The sequence below is a fragment of the Drosophila obscura genome, unplaced genomic scaffold (assembly GCF_018151105.1).
Source record: "Drosophila obscura isolate BZ-5 IFL unplaced genomic scaffold, ASM1815110v1 contig_186, whole genome shotgun sequence".
NCBI lineage: Eukaryota > Metazoa > Arthropoda > Insecta > Diptera > Drosophilidae > Drosophila > Drosophila obscura.
In genome coordinates this window covers 7387285-7408020 of record NW_024542774.1, presented here as the reverse complement: position 1 = coordinate 7408020, position 20736 = coordinate 7387285, and the positions used below count along the sequence as shown (strand labels likewise).

General features: G+C 46.2%; 3 protein-coding genes across 4 annotated transcripts in view; 2 read left to right on the top strand and 1 right to left on the bottom strand.

Moving 5' to 3' along the window:
• LOC111073842 overlaps nucleotides 1-19333 on the top strand; it is a 28866-nt gene extending 9533 nt beyond the window's left edge. The window contains exons 1-6 of one of the 2 annotated variants that reach the window (XM_022366377.2): nucleotides 16052-16338; nucleotides 17762-18064; nucleotides 18129-18290; nucleotides 18358-18435; nucleotides 18496-18639; nucleotides 18703-19333. In XM_022366377.2, coding sequence (XP_022222069.2) covers nucleotides 16315-16338; nucleotides 17762-18064; nucleotides 18129-18290; nucleotides 18358-18435; nucleotides 18496-18639; nucleotides 18703-19116 — 1125 coding nt within the window. In that variant the 5' untranslated portion in view covers nucleotides 16052-16314 and the 3' untranslated portion in view covers nucleotides 19117-19333. Of the gene's footprint in view, nucleotides 1-16051; nucleotides 16339-17761; nucleotides 18065-18128; nucleotides 18291-18357; nucleotides 18436-18495; nucleotides 18640-18702 lie in introns of those variants that run through there. The other variant, XM_041593300.1, reaches the window with a different exon arrangement.
• LOC111079373 lies at nucleotides 234-1008 on the top strand. The gene is made up of 3 exons (XM_022374539.2): nucleotides 234-460; nucleotides 524-638; nucleotides 726-1008. Exons 1-3 carry the CDS (start codon nucleotides 370-372, stop codon nucleotides 871-873), a joined length of 354 nt encoding a protein of 117 aa, XP_022230231.1. The 5' UTR covers nucleotides 234-369; the 3' UTR covers nucleotides 874-1008.
• On the bottom strand, nucleotides 19287-20654 carry LOC111073845. Its single transcript, XM_022366379.2, has 2 exons — nucleotides 19678-20654; nucleotides 19287-19595 (listed from the first exon to the last, which is right to left on the bottom strand). The coding sequence occupies exons 1-2, from the start codon at nucleotides 19818-19820 to the stop codon at nucleotides 19388-19390; spliced, it is 351 nt and encodes a 116-aa protein (XP_022222071.2). The 5' UTR covers nucleotides 19821-20654; the 3' UTR covers nucleotides 19287-19387.
• Between the last annotated feature and the right edge of the window lie 82 nt (nucleotides 20655-20736).

Genomic DNA, 20736 nt, shown 5'->3' with positions numbered 1-20736 from the left:
GCGTTATCTTCAGAAACAATTGGCTGTGCAACCGATCGTTCCTATGAAAGCCGAAAGAAATTCCCACAAAGCATACGGCAAGTTACTGGCTAATGGGGTCCATTTGAAAAAGGGTAAAAATATTTTATATTACAATAATGCCACCACCAACTTGCACTTGCACTCGCACTTGCAGCGAGTGTCAAATTACTCAAGGAAAACTCATGTACGATTTATGGAGAATTTCTGTGAAATGTTTAGTTGTGAATATTTATGCCAGCAAATCGAATGGTGGTGCGGGGAATCGTAGTACTATAAAGGGCCCAACCAATCTGGGGGACGAGCCATTAAAGGCTTTCCACTCGTTGCAACGACAGTTAAAGTGCAAAAATGAACCATTGTACCTTAATTCTAATGGGGCTCATGCTCCTGCCACTGGGCAACTGTTTGGTGCACTTTAAAAATCTTGGACCTGGCGCAAGTAACTCACTTTCTACACTTTCTTGCTCTCTTCGTTCCAAATATTGTCTTTGAATTATTTCAGAGGGAGGCTGCAAGGGCGAAAAGGGCGACATAGTAGTCCATGGAATGGAAGACGACTCGAATACCTGCGGCGTTAAGCATTGCCAAAACAATAAAGGCGACGCTCTGATCCACTAGCAAGTATCGCCCAAAATTCCAGTCTCTCGATCTCCAATCTATGATTCTGATTCTGATTCCCCTCTACCCCTCTTCTGTATATGCAGTTGCCAAATCCCTGGTCATTTTGCAGACTGTGCGGGGACTGGCATATCGTCAGCTCGGCGCTGGCCCGAGTGCTGTTGGACGTGCGTCGAATTAATAGACTGCGCCAAAGAAGAACAACAAGTAAGCCCCGATGGTCCCGTTACGTAAAACTCTTCACTTCAACCTCATGATCTGATCGTTCCAACCGGGAAAGGATCGCTTCTCGACTAGCCATAGGATTGATATTTATAAGAAAACCATTATATGCACACCCTTTACAGTTTAAACGATAATCCAGCATAATCATAAAATATGGCAATCTATTGGGCACCAAATCAGGCTGTCAGTCCTGCAGCAATCATCCTTATCGGAATAAGTATTGATGCGATGCAGATCGGATGATTCTTCGATCGGTGGCCCATGACTCACTACACGGTGAGGCGACAGTGCGACATGGCCCAGAAGTCGGTCCAAGTATAGAGAGAGAGAGACAAAGAGAGAGAACGAGAGAGACAGGGGACAAGTACGAGTATTTTAGAATAGGCATGCATTGACGAGATACAGATACAGATACCAGTCGGAGCAAGTGAGTGATTCAAGCCGAAAGGTATTTGCTCTGTTGTTGTATGGGATGACGATGACGCCTTGGCTACGTTTGCAAATATGCGAGATGGGAGATGCGAGATGGGGAGATGCGAGATGGGATAGATGCGAGGCAGCAGATACATTTCAGCGTTACAATTTCCGAAATACTTTTCAATAGAATGTCAACTGTTGAAATTGTTTGTGTTGCTGTTGCTGCCGTTGCTGCTGTGTCCGTTGAATACTCAGCCCGCTGGCAGTCAGCGCTGTTTTCACTGATTTCCTTTAGTTTGCTTTAGTTTGATTTGGTCTTGTATCTTTTTATAAATGTATGTATCTGTATGCTGTATCTGTGTTGAGGCTGCCTTTTGTAATGCAATTGAACTAAATGTGGCGACTGCGTGTGACATTTATTCTCCTGCGACCGCTGCTGCTGCTGCTGCTGCTGCTCCTCCTGCTCCTCCTGCTGCTCCATCTCCTCATCTTCCTCCCATGGCAAGCCATAGAAAAACGTCAAGCAGCTGAATCTGAAGCTGAAGCTGATGAGCATGTATCTGTATCTATCAGAGCGTACCGCCTCAACGCCACTGTCGCCGTTGCTGTTGCTGTTGCTGCCGTCTCTGCTGTTGCTGCTGTTGCTGCTGCTGCTGCCTTGTGGCCAATGTAGCGCAACCATTGATGAAAGCTGAAAGCGACCCAAGAGTTGGTCATTGAACTGGCTGCCCCGGCCACCATCTTCCTTCACTGCTTCTGCGTCTGCGTCTTCGTGTGCTGTGATTTTTCTCGCAGAGAAGCAGATGAAATGAAAACTAAAGCATTTAAGTAGTTCGATGGGGGATGGGAATGGGACGGGACGGACACCAGCAAATGGCTCTTATGTCGCGTTGTTATCTGCGCGTTAATTGTTTTGGGTCTTTTTCGGTGAGGCAAAAGGCGGCAGAAGGCGGCAACGAAGCCAAAGAATCGAAGAGTAGGAGAAATTTAGAGGAAAAAGTTCAGTTTCTATGCAGTTTGGCATAGCATAGCTGACATACCCTAGACCAAAGGGAAAACTTGGCAACGCAGCGTTTGAAGTGTCAATTTTGAAATGTGACTCGTTGTCGTCGACGTTGGTGCCGCCGAGGGTCGGTCGGTCGGTCTTGTCTTCCTTTCCATCCGTCCTTCGCTTGCTCTCTTGGCAAATGAACAAAAATGTTTTTTGGTTCCTTAGCCGCATAACATTCCCGTTCCGAGAACGGAAATACATACAAACAAAAATATAAAAAAAAGCGACATCCAATCGAACGGATTCCCTCGAAGGCAGGAGCACCTTTGCACTCCAAGTCCCAGTTGCTGCCTGCTGCCTGCTGCCTGGTGACTGGTGACTGTTGACTGGTGCCTAATGCGATGCAACGACAGGCCTTAATGCACTGATCCAAGTGCGAAATCATTTAACATTTCATTGAACTATTCCCTCTATCTGAAACCCTCTCTCTCTCTCTCTCGTCTATCCTTCTTTCTCTCTCGCTTTGTTGGCATATCAATTATTTGGTGACGAGTGATTTTAAAATACATTTCAAAACTCTGAATACTGAATCAGGGCGTGCTCTACCTTAGAGATCGAAAGGCATATAAGTTTTATGTTTAAGTGGTGGTAGCAATTGGTAGCAAGTTAAGGATTTTACGGGACACCAAGGACTCCAGCAGCAACCGGTTTGAATGCTTAAATGGAGCTTGGACCCCGCAGCGCAGTGAAAGGTGCATGAGACAGAGAGCCCTGACCAGCGGTCTGGCCTGGCCTGGCCTCATTGTTCCCATTTGGGTTCTGTAGATTTGTATTTGATCGAAGCTATGCTGAGGAAGGGCCACTAGCTGGCGGCTGATCGAGGGTTGGGGCGACGGAGACGGAGACGGAGACCAGACCCATTTCCATTCAACTCCATGCGCCCCACCTCGCCTCGTTATAAATTGCGTATGCAGGCCCCTTGGTCAGTTTCTGAATACAAATCTACGCGTTTTACATACGAAAGATAGGCAAGACGGAGACGACACCCTACACCCCTGCCACACACTACTGTATTTATGGTAAATGAGTGGAATCGGTAATCAATTCTAAGCGAGTCACTGTCGTTGGCCAGGTCGTTGCTAGGAATTGGGGGCAGGGGATGGGACTGCTCTACCTCTCACTGGAGCAAGCAGAGTCCAAAGTTTTGGGTGTGTGTGTTTGTGCGTGTGGTTGGGTTTTATAGTGTTATTTTTACCGCTTGCCTGCTCTCTGGCCTGTGGGGCTCTATTCTGGTGGCCAATAATAATTAAGATTCAATTCAATGCAATGCAATTGCAGTGCCATAAAAGAAATGGAGCCCCAATTGCATTTTAGGCAAAATTGCGTATGCAAAGGAGCAGCGTTAGACCTCCATCCAATAACAGGGAAGAAACTTGAGCAATAAAACGACACAGAAATCGAATTGAATTGAATTGAATTGCATTCGGTGCTGGGACTGCGGCTGGGAGTTGGGGGGGGAGGGCAACATAACCTGAGCTCCATTTCCAATTGGATTGGTTGCGGTCCGAAAGATTGGAACCATGAGAGGCCGTTCCGAATGTGGTCCGCCAAGAAGAAAGTTACCCGCCTCCCGCATGGCCCTGGCCCGGGGTCCCACAGTGTTTGGTTTGTGGGGCTAATTGTCTGAATTGATTAAGCCGATTGTCACAAATTGTCATATGATCCAATTGGAATATGAAATGAATAGTTAATGCTTTAATGGGATCGTCATTATATTGATAGACCTCGCGGCTCGCTTCGGCATCAACTTTCGAAAACTGTGCTGCGGCATTTGGCTAACTCAATTATGTCCGTCCCCCCGTCCCCCCGCGAATCGTATTAGCTTTGCTTCTACCCCAGAGTTGCTGTGGGGAGGGGGGGAGTCTGAGGTGGGGCACTTGTGGGTTTTCACTTTCACAATATGCGGCAGGCGGAGGCAGAGGTACTTCATGCACCCATGGCTGCTTGAAGATACAGAACAACACAAATGACAGTTATAGATACACATGTATCTGTATCTATAGATGTATCTGTATCTATAGATGTAGCTGCTAACTATAACTGCAGCTGTCAACCAGTTGTCGACGCGACGCCTCTTCTCTCCTCTCCTCTCCTCTCCACTGGGTCTGCTCTGCGGTTCATTGGCTTCTGGCTGCTTGGGCTTGCACTTATGAGAATAATGAAAATATTGAATAGCTTGGCCTGGCCGCCTTTTCGGGGCGATACTCGGTACACTCGCTGGTGTCCCGAGTATCTGCGGGTCTTTTGTGCGGCCATGAGGTAAAAGAATTATGACCGTGCAAGTTATTAATCATTTGTGTGTGACGTTGTAAATGCTCACGCCTTCCAGCCAGCCCCCCACCACCCCACCACTCCGCAGGGGCCTTGGGGCGTGAAAGTCATAATAATTTATTCAGCATAGACACATAACTTTTAAATCTAACAAAAACCAACAACAAAACAAAAAATGGCTAGAGAGAGAATTATAAAGAGAGCGAGCGAGAGAGAGTGGGGGAGTGCTACGGTCACTTACAGCACGTGCTGCGCTCCTCCACCCCCACAGCCCATAAATAAATATTATTTCGAAGCAAGCAAACAGCACAAAAAAGTGACAATAAATTTGACTTAACATCAATTAAAATACTCTCCATACCTGTGCGTCTGTGCACTGTCCGCTATTTAAATTGGAACCTAAATAGATGTTGTCGAAAATAATTTAAAATGAATTCCTTTGGAAACAGAGCTGGTACAGAACTTGCTAATCGAATCGGCAAAGCATTTCAACAGGAGCCTGGGTACTAATTGGGTTGCTGGTATTGTTCTATTTAATTTGTAGTTTCAATGCTCGTTTAACTGTGGAATTTGCATATCTGGGGGCGGGGCTTAGCTAACAGAAATCTGTTCAATTTGGAGCAGGTTTTCCACCAACCAAATACACATATAAAATAATCAAAAATATCTCTCAGGTGGTTCGAGCCACTTGCATTGGGAATATGATAAATTAGCAATCGAGCTGCGGCACCCCTGCCAGAGCGAGTGTTGCAGCTGCTTCGCCGGCCATTTCGAGATCTGTTCGGTCCACTCGGCGAACGGGGAAGCAATTAGAATAAATTAAGAAAAGACAAAAAACGTTTTGGTACAGGTGAAATCCAGGTGCCGCAGACCACAAATGTAAATGACAGAAAAAAAAGCCGAAAAAGCCAAAAAGCAACAAACACCGATACAGATACAGATACAGATACAGCTACAGATGCCAGATACATTGAGCACAAAATCTGAATTCGAACCGTTTGAATCCAAATTGAGGTTTAATTTTCATTGTCTCTGTGCCTGTGTTAGCAGTAGAATATGGAACGAGAGAAAGACAAAAACCCGTTCTGATTTTGAGATCGGCTAGATTTCCAAGTCCCCCTACCATCCCTACCCAACCTCCATCCCTTCCTCCCTCCCTCCCTCTCTCTTGGGGATACTTTTAAATCTTTTATATAGCGGACCGCTTTCGTTGGTCACTTTTGTTGACTTAATTTATTGACATTAGTGTTTCTCTTTCTATTTCTATTTGGATTTCGATTTGGACTGGGATTTGGTTTTCTTATTTTGCTGCTGCTGCTGCTGCTGCTGCTGCGGTTGTTGGTATTTTTGATTTCTGTTTTATTTTATTTGATTATAGCTCTTGATTTGCCTTTTATGTAAAAATATTTTGTGTGTTTCATGCATTCTTGGACCACGGACCACAGACAGATGGACAGATGGGCTGGCAGACAGACAAGCACCTGACTTCGACTTCGATATGTGATAACGAACCGAACCGGTTCGATTTCGTTGGGGGTTTTTCTTTCTCAACAGCTGTTGGAGCTCGATGCGGTGCAGACGGTGGGGGGAAGGGCAACCTGCCTATATGTATGTAGATGCCACTGAGATAAGGCTAATGAGATTATGTCTCTTCGATATGCATTTGATTTAGTCATGGACCAAGTCAGTCGCCGATAAATATAGATTCGATGGCGATAGAGGGTCGAAATGGGCATGGCGTTGGGATGGGATGGGTGAGTGTCAACTCGTATAATAAATTTATCTACAGGAGAGTAATTAATTTTATACGATACATAAAATTGCACAATTTTATTTTGATGAAAGCCATCAAATGCTTGATATCCACTCCCCTGCCGCCTCACCTGATCGCATGTTGTACCGACCACAAACAGTTCGTTTCCCCTGTCACGTTAGTGTGTCTTAACTGGGCTAAAAATACACGCAGACATTAAACATTTGGGACTTGATAATAAATGTTTTTGGTATTTATGAAATGAAAACACAACAAGGGGAAGGAGAGCGAGAGGGAGAGACTGGCTGTGTCCGAAAATATGAATACCCTTCACAGATCGATGGGAAACTCACTAAACAGAAATCTATTTGCATTTATGTATAAAGTGGCTACAGGGACACTCTTTCTGGGCGCGTCAAACTTCTGTGGAAAATCGTTATACCCCCCAATGTCAGCGTATTTCCAAATGCAACAAGAGAACCGCCACGCACAACGCCCACACGGAGGCTTTAATAGTTGAGGCAAATTAAAAGTGAAACAAGAAAATGTGAAATTTATTTATATTAGAAAACTTACTCACCTTCCCCTTCCCCTGCTCTGCCCCACACCACTGGTAGCTGGAATTCTGTGGCAGGAAGCGGCATGGCCATTTATTGTAGATATACTTCAAGAGACTTTTCCATCTTAGCATTGGATGTGTTGTGTGTCGTTCTCCGCAAGTTGTTTCTATTTAAGAATGACTTTTTTTTGTTGGATTTTAAGTTTGAAATTATTTTTGTTGACAATTTATTAGCGGAGATTAGGTTTTGGTATTTGTTTCTTTTGAGCACAAAATTCTTCGTTGTTTCTGGTTTATTTTAGTTTATTTTGCAAGTGAGTTTGGGGGTTGTCACATTGTTTGTTGGAATGATCTCTCTTGAGAAATGGTGGCCCGTTCATCCGCCTTGCTGCTGGCATAATTTGGCAGCAATTTGCTGTGAATTTGTCATGATATTTATGGAGAGATTTGCTTCGAATCAAAAGGATTTCCAACCGGGATTTGGTTTTCGGCTCACTTAAGGTTGGGTTACTGGTTGGTTACTGGCAGCCAGCAGGACCGACCGGCGGCAACTGAATGTCAGACTGCCGCATGTCCGGGCACGAAGTCTCTCGCTCGCACAGCGCCAAGGACCCAAGGCGGTAGTTGGGCCAGCAATATAATTTTTTTTTATTCGCAAAAAGTAAAAACGATGACGAGTGCTCGGACAGGCGTCCGCCTCTGTGGGGTATGGCGGTGCTGGCGCCTGCGCAGACCACAACTGGAGGGGGGTTCATCAACATTTACGAGTATTTGCATTTGTTTGTGTTGTTGTGCTTGTTGCAATACAGAAAAATTTCCGCATATCATGTTAATCGCCCAGATACACGCAATTGTTTTACCTGCCCGCCGTAGCGCCCAAAAGTATGTCGCATTTACGAGTATTTTTCGCTTTTGCCGCGTCGCATTCATTGTTTCCTCCATTTTGGCAAAACACATTGTGTCTCCAGACCACACCTCCATCCCCTCAGCGCCCCTACCCCTCGCCAGAGGCTTCTCTTGGCCACAAAAAGCACAGCCAGCCCTTGGCAGGAATTACGTTATTGCCTGTAATTAATTTTGGTGCTGGCATACATTTACGATCCACCGAAAACGCATTTGAATTTATTTCGTTTGTCGCGCGTTTTGTTTTGCATATTTCGGGGGGGAGCCTCCTCCTGGCAAGGACCAAAGAGTCATCCATGTGGCATAGCCTTGGATAAAGTTGTTGACCCTGTGCCCAGTGCCCCGTGCCCGTGCCCTGTGCCAGCATGGAAATTGCAGATGTTTGAGCCCAGATTGGCGCTGCCCGATATGTACTTATGCTAATACCTGTTTAGAAGGGGGGAGGGGGGAAAGATTCGTAATTGATTATACATTTTCGTTTTAATATTATAGATTAATATTTTGTATAAACCAATTAATAGTAGGAATGGTGCCACACACACACACACGCACAAAGTACAGTCTGCACCTCAAGATCCCATTTTCCATCATACTTATATATGCACATACATATGTATGCATGTATGTATGTACATATGTATTTATATATGTATATGGCAGCCATCTATCCCGAGTTTAGCTTACATTCCCAAGCACTGTTCAGCTGTTAAATGTTGTAATTAGTTTAATTAAAGGCAGGCAGCCGCAGCAGAGGAACAAAGAGAGAGCGAGAGAGTATATTACCGACTGCACAAAGAGCAAAACTCACAAATAACGGTCATTAAGTGGGGACTTACGGCTGCTCCAATGACTGCCGTGAGACCGCAGAACGGGCGGGGGATGTTGCCAAGTGCCCCTGATTAGCATAATTTTTCGGTGGTTTTCGTGCGGGCGTGCCAAATGAAAGTGAAATTGGGGTCAAATGTGAAAATGTGTTTGCCCCTTTATGGTGGTAGATCCTTGGGGAAATTATGGGAAAAGACGCCTGCCTTCGCGCCCAAACTTCGATTGAAATCGCTGCCTTTGTTTAGTCGATGACAGCTCTGTGCTCTGTGCAGCCCGACATATCGGGTTTCCATATTCTTTTGGAACTTTCATTTGTGGGGCTTCCGCCTGTCCTGCCCCGGGCCCGCTGACTTTGCTGCGTTCCAATTATCCGCGCGGCAGTCCACGGACACTGTGGACACTGCTGTGGCCGCAGGACTGTCAACTCCCAATTGAAACATTAATTCCATGTCGTCCCGAATTAATTAACCAGAAGGATAAGATACACAGTACACACAGTACAGTGCGACAGGACGTGCAGACACGGACATGGGTGCGCTGGTGGTGGTCTGGGCACTGCAGAGTGGAGTAGAGTACTCCAAGTGCTGGTTGCTCTACTCCGACTCCATGCTACGCATCATTTAATTACGTTAATTGGCAGCGGCGGGCAGCGGGCAGGGACAGGGCGTTGTTGGGGGGCGTCTGGGCGCGGTGTGTGGCCCACACTCTGAATGCGATGACGTTGCGAAGTGATGCATACAAGTTGGCCCACATGCTTAAGCCCCATAAGGATGGGCAGCCCTATTCCTGTAGTTACCCCCCGAAAGATGGCTAAAGCAGCACATGGAAATCCTAACAAAATGGTTTCTATATACGGGACTCCATTTTGAAATGTTTTTCGGCAATTTAGCAACCCCTTGGCGGGGGGTTCTTTCTGCTGCGCAGCATCCGTGAATCATCCGCGAAATCATCCCTCTGCCCTGTCATGCCACCCTCTCAATGCTCTGCCCGCCCACCCGCTCCGGACGGCTCACACACCTCAGGGCAGCTGAGCGAGGAAGAAGACGAAGACGGCCATTAAATGCTTCGAATTATGGCAACCGGCAACGCATTGAGACATCCAGAAATTCCTCTGCCCCAAACGACAGCACAACGCGCAGACAATAAGTTGTGGGCTCCCGCTATGCTCTGCCCCTCCCCACCCCCACCGAATCCACCTTCTTCCCCGCTGCTGCTGATCATCGTCATCGTCACCAACCACCCACCCAACAATGCTGAGTTAAACATTTCTAATTTATTGATGTTTCCGTCGACGGGAAAGTTCTTGTCCAACTGCCAAAAGTTTTTCTCTCTCTCCTTCTCTTTCTTTGCCTCTCCTGTGGATCTAGCCAGATCTTTCTGTCCCTGTTTGGGGCTGAAACTAACTCAAATTTATGATGATTAAGAAAAATCACAAAATACTTAGGCGATCTCTATAGATGCCACGATATATGGCCCTGTCTATGTCTATGGGAAACGTGTGCTCTCGGCCCCCTTCGGTTCGCTTCGTGTCCGCCCATTTTCACTCTCATTCTCATAATTTGTTTGTTGTTTCAAAAATAGAAACCATCGCAGATCAGACAAACACAAACAGGCAACATCATCATCCGCAGCAGTGGCAGTGGCAGTGGCAGCAACAAATTCATACCATGGAGGCGGCCATCGTGGATGGATACCATGTCCGCATGGTGTGGATAGGGATCGATACCATTCCACCCCTCAAATGAGGTGAGACTGCGCGGATCCATCAATCACATGGAGAACAGCTGTTAAGTCAGAGCTTGGTGCATTTTTTGTGACCCGAGGGTGTGGTGTGGTGTGCCATGCAGCCCAACAGACAAGAAATGCCTCATGGAGTGTGTGGGAGCCTCAGGTTGAGAAGCTCCTTCGGCTGCTATAGCATGCAGAGGTACATAGTTCTTCAGTTCTCAATTAAGTGAACTCTGCTGAGAATATTTCGCAATCTGGCATTCCATTTTCCCGTTGAGAAAAACTTGTCACCACAAACAACAAACAACAAAAAACAGCAACAACAATTTGTCATTTGTCAACTGATTTATGTGAATTTTCTGGTGGGCATTTATTATTTCAATTTCCATTTCCATTTTATGTTTATGCTTTAAATATTTTTGGTATTTATTTAATTCTGTTACTAATTTTGTTGTTGTATGGCCTTTGCATTCCACTCGTGTGTTAAGGAAACTATTAAAAGATCTTCGGAACAATGAAATAACAGAATTAATGTGGCAAACAAAAGGCAGCGAACTGATTTTGTTTTAAGTTGAATTGGTTTTCGGACCGTAAAGTAGGTTTATGGGTAGACAAAACAAAAGCACGGCAAATGAGTGTAGATAAACTTTAACTGCCAAGTGAATCGGCCGGGAACAAATAGCGAGGGGCAACCACTTGAGCAGAAAGCACAGCAGCTGAAATGCTATAATTTCAATACGTTTAGTGGTTTATTTTACCCTTAACATTATCCATATTATCTGCACATCAGTAGCCTCTTGAAGTTGGGATAGTTCTCTGTATGCTGTTGCGGTGACTACTTCTACCCGTTGTCAAGGGAATTATTTATGGAATCAGCAAGTAATGAACTTGATAACGATTTATATGCTCCCACAAACATGTACATAATTCCCATCTAGATTGTACAAAGTAATATAAAGGGTTACAATGGGTTGGTCTACTCCCCCTACTCCCCCAGAGTTTCACAGCAGACAGTTTATGGCATGCCAGGCCAGGCCAGGCCAGGGCAGGGCAGGGCAAGTAGCCTTAATAGGCAGATTGTATCTGTTATTCCGATTGATAAAGCCATGAATGTCGATTTGCCCATGACATGACTACGGCCGTCATTCGAGTTGCATGACAACAGCAGCGCCAATCGCAGCTTTATTTAAACGATCCGAGCAGGCGGGCTAGCTGCTCGTGTTCCTTCCCGCGCCCAATTTAGTCCAGGGCCCAAAACGTTGACATAGTTTCGGGTCTCCCACTGCTTCCCCTGTTCTCAAGAAAGCTAATTTCGAACACAGTTTTTCAGTTAGCGACGGCTGGAGAGGGGAACCGCCCCTAATCACAACGGCTGCCTTTCCTTGCATGTTCAATGTGCATTCGCCGGGAGACTACAGGAGGCCCAACAAGGATAGCTACAACTGCCAGTTGTCAACCCATATCCATTTTTAGGACTGCAACCACCCCAAGCCAACCCAACCACTTGCTAAGACTGGCGGCTCCAACACTCACCCAAACACCCAATCCCACCCATTCCACATCCAGTCGCCTCCCATCTCCGTTTGTTTGGCCTGGCCAAATAGCAACAAACGACGCCAGCGACGAAGCCTGTTAAGTGTCCCCAGGGTTCCAACTTCAGCCCCTCCCCTCCCCTCTGCCCACTCCACTCCTATCCACTCCACTCCACCACTGTATACGGATCTGGGTCCGTGTCCGTATTGCTGCTCTCTGCTGTACACAAATTTTCAACATTTTCGCTAATATTTCCGTTGCCGTTCATTTTAATGTGAGCCATTTGTTTGTTTTGCTGGTATGTCGTCCCAGCGTCGGTCCTATGCGGGTCACTTGGCTTCCTGTCTGAACCTTGCAACCACCCCGGCCCCTGCCTGTATTATCCGCTGAGTGGAGGGGTGGTGGGCTGAGCTGAAGACCACCCCTTGGTGGTGCGGCGCTTATCGGGGTTCTGCGGTTTTGTTTTTGTTGATTTAGTGGAGCAGCCTGTTGAACTTTTCGCTTCGCTGCGGCGACAGGACACACCCAATCCCCGATGGGCGTCCACGCGGTCCGGTCCCATTCAATTTCCATGCTCGCATTCTGTTTGCATTACCATTGCTGCTGGGTGAGTCAACAGTGGGACCGGCAGCACTAATAGTGTTAATATTTGAATAATATTTTCACATTTAATAATAAGAGAGTAATTTTTTGAAATGTAATCAATATGTTCTGTTTTTTTTTGTGTATTTATGGATGGCAGAAGGAAGAAATTTCAAATTTGATATAAAACGTTTGGCAAAGTGGCGGCCGCTGTAGTACATTTATTTTTGGCGCCACCTATATCTGAATTTTATAATTACCAGCAGCCGCCACTTGGTTGATTTGCATGAGCTACATGTAGATAAGGAATAGTTCCACAATTGGACGCTAGAGTCGTCACAATAATGTGAAGTCACTAACCATACAGTGTGTAGATGTGCCAGTTCATACAACGAAAGTGGCGCCAGCTGAGTTTTTAGAGTACGTGTGAAGTGAATCTAATTGAAGAAGAAGAAAAAAATTTTAAAAATATGGTAGAGGCGCCACTAGCGACTTTGAGAGGAATCTCTAGACTGCAGCTGTTCGGCGCTGTATTTAATATTTCTAGTTTTAAGAAAATGAAAAAAACGGAAATGAAAGTGATTGGCACAAGTGTGGAGTTGTGGGCCTCTGCTGCTGCTGCAGTGGCGCAGACGCTGAAAGTTGTATAATTATGCAATCCGCGTCGCAGTTCGTTTGCATGTTCCAGTCAATTGGCAGGCGTGACTGCAGTTGACCGACTGACTGAAGCCAGACCCCATCCCCATCCCATCCCCCATTCGCTCACTCGCTCAAAGTTTGCTGCAGACGGTTAGCAGCTAATCGAAGTGCAGGTCGTTCGAAGATCTCGCCCCGGAGTGACAGATTTCCTGGTTATCTCCCTAGTCGCAGCGGAGGGCTCTCTGGGTCAGCGAACTTGGAAGGGAACCAGTTTTGCCCCGTCTGCATTTCCTCGACAGTAAGCTGACTGTAAGCGACCCCAGGCGCCAATGCGTCTCATTATACGATCGTTAAATGATTTGTTGGTATTCGCTGGCCATATTAACGAGGTGCTATGGATGACCATTTGCTTGGGGCAACGATAGACAAATGTCTATGCAAATGTCACTTGGTTGTGACTTTATAGCAAAGACATAACTCATGCAGCTGTGGGCTTTGTTATGGACACAAATTGCATGAGAGGTTCGTGCCCAGAGTCTTTTGTGTTACCGCCGATTGGGGCCAACCCAACCGTTGCGTATGACCTTCAGTGGGAAATTGCTTTTGATGCGCGTATAATGAAATCATAAATTTCGATCAACTTCGGAGATCTGTATCGGCAGTTTCAGGGAAATGGGAAATTCGGAAACTGTAGCAAGGCTGGGGCAAGTGCCCAAACTGGCGCGCCACAGCCATATATGGATGTGCAGCGGCAACAACAACAAGAGCAACGTGCGTGAGTTTGTCAACGTCCAGCTTCATCGGTTGCATTTGTTTATTTTTTGGTGGACAAGCAGGAAGCAATGCCAATCGGAAGTAAAAGGCTGAACAGTCCAAAAAGGTGTCGTTCATTGGCATTTTGTGAGCATGTGAGAGTGTGTGTGGGCCATGCCACGCCCATCACTGACGAGCTGACGGAGTTATGTGAGCACAACCCACACAATCTGGCGATAGCACTGCCAATCTTTTGGCCATTCAAATCAGGCAACATCAGGCGAAAGAGACGGAGGTAGGGAGAGAGGTAGGAAATGCATGCCAAATGCTGCTCTAATTTTCATGCCGGAACCAATTGCACACGCGGAGCAACCACCATAAGCACTCCCTTATAGCTGCCACCGGCTATGGCAGCTAAACGCTCCGCACACATTGACCGATTACCGCCAGCGATAAGATGAATAATCATGAGAGATATAAATAAATAAATAAATAAACACACACACAAGTCCCACATCTCCTCCGACAGCAAATGGCTGCGGCACGAACGACGTGGGGAATTGTAAAAGTGGTCCAACATCGGCGGCAGCTCAGACTAGAGCGAGGCAGCAAGGGGAATGCATGGGACACGAGCAGCGTAGGACATGGCAGTCGAACCGAAAGGCAGACAGGGGCCATGGGCAAGTGGTTACGCATTTCATTTGGTCCATTCGATGCACTCCAGTTAACGGCTCGGACTGCACTTCCTGGAGCAGGCTGTCGATTGGGGGGCAGCTTCATCTATCTGGATTTGATGAATATTAATATGACTGGAGTTGGGCGCTTGGTGTGAATCCCGTTTGGCACTTCCTTATGGCCCGGGGGAGGCTGGAACTGCCTGTCAGAGGAAATGGGAATAGATGGCAGGCCATTAAGGGAGAGCCAGAGAGCGCTCCTACAGACTGGTATATGTATTAATATCTATCCCCTTTCGTTCCGCAATATAATCGATACTAACATGGTTATGCAACTCTCCCCAGTGGTTGTCGTGGACTTCCCACTAAGTGAAACGGAACCAGACCGCGCACGCACCTGGAACAGCTCCATAAGCTGGCGGACAGGTGGACCTGGGCTCCCGTTCCACCTACGAGAGCTTGGGAGAAGAGAGTGAATGAACAACAGATAAAATTAATATTAAATCAACATGCAATTAACTTGCTTTTTGGCCAAATGAATCGAACCATTTAAAGAGGTATTCCGCATGTCTGCGGTTTCGACTTTGACTGCTTTGCTTTGACTGGGATCCGCTCCCATTGCTATGTTGCAGGAAATGAAATGGAAAGCAGACATATGAAATGAGATATGAGAAATGCTCGCAATGTTCGGAGTCAAGTTTTGTGTTTCTATTGTCTTTAATTGAAGCGGCGATTCGGCCAAGTGTTGGCCAAGGGGCTTGCCTTGCCACATTGTTGCACACGAAGAAATGCAATAGGGGGGCCATAGGTATGGGCATAGGCATAGGCACGTCGCCGAGCATTGCCCTTAACCGAGTTTGGGGCGCTTCGGCAAAAGCCATCGAATTACATTAAAAACCATCTAATTAATGCGACACCACCTGGCATATCAAAACATCCCCCCCAGTCCCATATATCCACACCAAAACGTGACGACCTTCGGCTTTGGGCTATTGAACAATAAGAATTCCCAAAAATCCAAATCAAAACCGGCCCATCGCAATCTGCGCCCAGGAAGAGGGCCGGAAAGGGGCGCGGAAAGAGTGTGTTTTTTATTTGTTTTCTTTGATTTCCCATTGCGTGCTATTAATTTGCATTGGTTAAATGTGGCTACCTCTGCCGCGGTGGCCTGCCTTTATTTTTCAATTTTTTCGGCATTAAGATTTATAACATTTATGGCCATAAGCTTTTTGTGGCGATTACAACACTCGCACGAACCTCTCTACCTACATATATGCAGACGAAGTCATGTCCAAGATCAAATCAAGAGAGTTACAGCCAGGGAGAGAGAGAGAGACCGCGCAAGAGAGCGCAGCTTTGGGAAGCTCAGGTAAGCTCAGGTAAGCTGGGGCAAAAGCTCAGTTCGCCTCGTTATTGTTTACACACGAAACCGTTATCAGAATTCAAGGTCTTTTACTCTCGTTTTCACGCAGAGAGAGTGGAAGTGGAAGAGTGCAAGAGTCGGAGAGTGAGAGCATGCGTGTGCGTGTGTGTGTGGTGCTCTCATTACGCCGGCTGCACCTGCGCAGTGTGTATTTAATCGTAAGCCCGCAGTCTTCAGCACGTCAGTTGATTCCCGAAAGTGTCCAAGGCAGCGAGCTGCTCCGCCACCTAACCCAAGTGGTATATAGTGATCATCATAACCCTCTTTTACTCCGCGGTATAAGCAAGTGCCACAGATAGTGCTACATTTCGACCTTATCTCCAGTTGTATTCGGGAGCCATGAGGATCCAGCGGCATTTTGTGGTAATTACGAAAAACAACAGTGGAAAAGTGTCGTACGCAACGGAATGGGAGAAGACATTCAAAATGGGGGTGCGGTTGATGTTGTGGAACTAATAGTGGAGTCTCAGGTTAAGTCTGTAATTTGCAAATTATATTTGCATAGATTGCTCTTCCAGTGGAAATGGGAGGATCGTGGTTCAGTGAATTTCACTTCAAATATTGCTCAAGTTTCTTCTTGCTTTGGATTAAGAGATTTGGGAAGGATTAGGTAATCTTTTGGTGAATGAAAATACAAAAATAGATACAAGAAAGTGAAGATAGAAAACACCTTAGTCGTTTATCATTTCATAAAAATTAATATAGGGAATAAAGCGTACATTTTCATTTTCCATTCAGTTTTTGTAATATATAGATGCGTTAATATGTAGAAGAAATTATAATCAAAATTGTTGTTCACTATCCATCAAAGAAATACGCTTTCCTCCTGTCCTTGTCAATATCACGATTCATACAAATTGAGTTTTTCTTAGCCATGTCTGTCTCATTGCCACTTTGTCGCGCTTTGTCAACAATTTAAATCGCTTCGCGATCGTTTCATTAGCATCCATGGGATATCCATGAAGTGCACTACCTGGTGGGACGGAATGGCGATGGCAGCGAGAGAGTCGACGACTCTTTTCCCTCACGATTGATGATCCAACTGCAGGCCAAACAAGTCGTCGTTGTCGTCTCCATCGTCACTTTCTCTGGCCACCAGACCAGGGCGAGGAAGCTGACACGATCATCAGTGATCCGCTTACAATTATCACTATCAGAGCACGCCGATGAGATAATTTTTGCCGGCGCTAATTTTTATTTCATAATCGAATCTTGTTGACATTTGTGCGCCAATTGATGGGATTAGTTTCGGGATATTTTGAAATGAAATTATCCAAAATGAGAAGTTGTTTGCGAAATCCCGGTTGCGATTGGTGTGGCTGACCTTGTTTGATTCTCCAAATACAGACCTCTTGCAACATCTGCCCTGCCACAGCCGCAACAACGCCAACGCTGAAGCTGACTCATAAAACAACCAAATAAATGTTTATTTAACAAATACAATTAAATTTGCATAATAAAAAAAATTGACCAAAAAAAGAGGGGCCACACCAAAACAGAAAAAAAGTCGTTGCCCTGCCCCGTATGAGGCGTCGCATCTATCATAAGCCAGGTCTTGACCCAGGTCAGTATGAACCCATTGAATCTGCCGCCGCGAAGATTATGTAACGTTTCTCTGCCGGTGACTGACCAGACACTGACCCACTTTAAACTCGTTTTGGGACAGTCCAGTCACATTTCTTTTTGTTTGAAGAATATTGAATTAATTAACATAGCTGTTGCGAATACAGTTTACTCTCCGAAGTTTGTTTCAATGTCTCTCTATCTCCCTGTGTGTGTGTTTCAGCTTGGTCTTCTCGGTGCGCTCTCTGTGGCCATCGGTAGCAGCCTAGCCAAGGCTGTGGTGGATCAACAGGCAGCCGGCACTCAGTTGGCCAGCAAGAGCGTTGCTCAGAAGCGCTTCGACTTGGGGGGACTTAGCGATCATGTCATCGACGAGCATCACATAGAGGAGCACCACGAACACCATGAGCACCACGAACATCACCATGATCCCGGATATTGGAAGAAGAAGGTCACGTGGAAGGAGGGCTGGAAAAAGATTTGGAATCCAGCCAAGAAACAAATCTGGAATCCCTCATGGAAAAAGGTACGCCTCGAAACGGAATCAAATTTCATGTGAAACCGATATTGATCGAGTCCTTCTGCTGTAGATCTACAAGCCCCACTGGGTGAAAGTGCCCGGCTGGAAGGAGATTCAGGTACCAGCATGGAAACAAATTTGGGTACCCCACTGGAAGGAGATTTTAGTGCCAGCCTGGAAGGACATTCAAGTGCCCGACTACAAGCAGATCTGGACACCTGAGCTAGTGAAGGTACAAAGCCATTGCGCATGCCACACCTAATATCTGTTAAATGTTCCATTCCTCTTTCCCTCTTCAGGTTGGCATTCCCGGCGAGAAATATCTGGGCAAGGACCACGAGGGTTGGGAGTACACCAGTCACGATCTGTGGAAGAAGGTCAGTAGCAGGCAGCCTCCTTGTAATCATTTTGCAACAGTTGATACTCTTCTCATACAGAAAGTTGTGTGGAAGTCTCACTGGAAAAAGATTTGGAAGCCAGCCAAGAAGCAAATCTGGGTGCCCGACAAGAAGCTCGAATGGAAGGAGGGATGGAAGCAGTACTGGAAGCCAGGAAAGAAGGAAATTTGGACCGATAAATTGGTATGCAAATATCATACACAATAGTCCACCCGACATGAAAAATGAATCGCCTTTTTGTCATAGGAATGGAAGGAGGCATGGAAACAAATCTGGGTACCCGGCTGGAAGGAGATCTGGGTGCCTGGCTGGAAGAAGATCTGGAAGCCCGTGGTCATATCCGAGTGGTTCCCTTCGCCCGATCACCACCATGATCATCATCACCACGAGTCTGGCTGGGACTGGGACCGCAAGGATAACGGTGCCGCGCCTGCAGCTGTCGCACCCGCTGCCACTGCCGCCACTGCCAATGGCCAGGATAAGGTAGTGTGGAAACGCGATGACACCAATGCTTCCGCATTCGGAAAGCCAACGGTGCTGCAACCAGTGGCCAGTGCAGATTTCCAGGCCAAAGCTCTGGAGGCAGCGAAGTCGCCAGCTGCTGCTGGGCCTGCAGCCTCGGTGGCTGCCACCTCGCAATTCAAGTTTCCCGGTGCGTAGGCAGAGCATCAGTGCAGCCCCATTCGCCATTGCATCATTGCATCGCCGCCTGCACCTGCACCTGCAACTGCCCGTTCCAAGCTCCTTGTAAATAGTTACAAACCAGTCGCTAGCTCTTAAGGCCATCCATCCACTTCCATTTGCTTTGGCTCCACACTTTAAATTATCTCTAGACTTAAATGTTTAATTAACAACAACAAAGTGAATAAAAATACGAATTAAATAATAAATAAATAAAAGTAAAGCTAGGTTCAGTCTCTCAGTGGGCCCTTCAGTGCTCCCACTTCTCCTGCTCCCACTCGGTGGGTGCATTGGGCAGCGGCACCCATTCGTTGTGGACGGTCGGGGTCCACACCTTCTTCCACACAGGCTCGTAGATTTTCTTGGCCCGCCAATACTTCACCCAGCGGGCATTCCAAGTGGTTTTGTTCGCCCAGAAGCCGTCCGCCTGCGGATCCAGAGTGTCTGTGTGTCGCACGCTGTAAACGTGTCGTGTGTGTGGAGAGGATAGGTTGGTTGGTGAAAGTGGTCTAGTGGCTAGTGGTTACGCAATCGGCTCACATGGTGGTGGTCTTGCCGCCCAGGCAACAGCTGACGGCCAGGCACAAGAGCAGCAGCAGCATCGCAGTCAGTCGTCGAAGGGGGAAGGCTCCTTCTGTGATGATTGGACTTGGCATCCTGTCTCTGCTAGTCTCCCCTTTCATGTTTCGCAATCGAATGGCGGCTCAATTATCTCCACTCTTCATTTTATGTCTCTTAGCTCTGAGCGTTGGCCTGTCATGCTCTGTGCCCTAATTGAAATTCAGTGCGCCCGGGCCATAGCAGCCAGCACTACCACAGCAAACGAATGAATTGCAAATTCCCGCACTTGGCACGATCTGATTTGCGGGTGAAAATGATTGTAAATCCCAAAGCGATAGATACACTTATATAATGTGCAATTTCTCGGTTTGTTGGCAGCCCCCCTCTGCGGGGGCTGGTAGACTAACAAGATAGAGGAGACATTTATTATCTACGTATACCGATACGATCCACCAGAAATGTTCGAGGCTACAGCACTCTTAATTGCTTTTGTTGTTTCCTTTCTTTCTTAAGCCTAATGTAAAAACGTTGCAAATGAAATTCTGTGTGTGTGACAAAGCTAAGGAGTAACAAATTCATGAGTCCATCTCTTTGACAGTTCACAACAAATAGCATTATATTATATTAGATTCGTTTCGTTACGCACAATTCACGCAGAGTATTGTCTATAATATGCAATATATATACTATATAGTTTAATCGTAGGTATATGTGTGATTTGTGTCTACATGTTTAGAGTGCATTCAACTTAAGGCAGAGTTACAGATAAACTGATGGTTACAGCGATCGTACAGGTGGATGGTGTGATATAGTGATAGCGATAGCGATACTCATCTTAAAGCCTATAAGTTTCATATTGAAAGTTCGTTTGATTTTTGATTCATTGTTACAAAGCTAGGAGAAGCAATTCCAGTCTGCACTAATTTAGAAATAATATGGCACAATTAGCGCAAAATAGAGTTCAGTAAATTTCCAAGTATTTTACTTAATATTAAGGATACACACATACAAACAGTACGACAGTAATGACAGCACTGA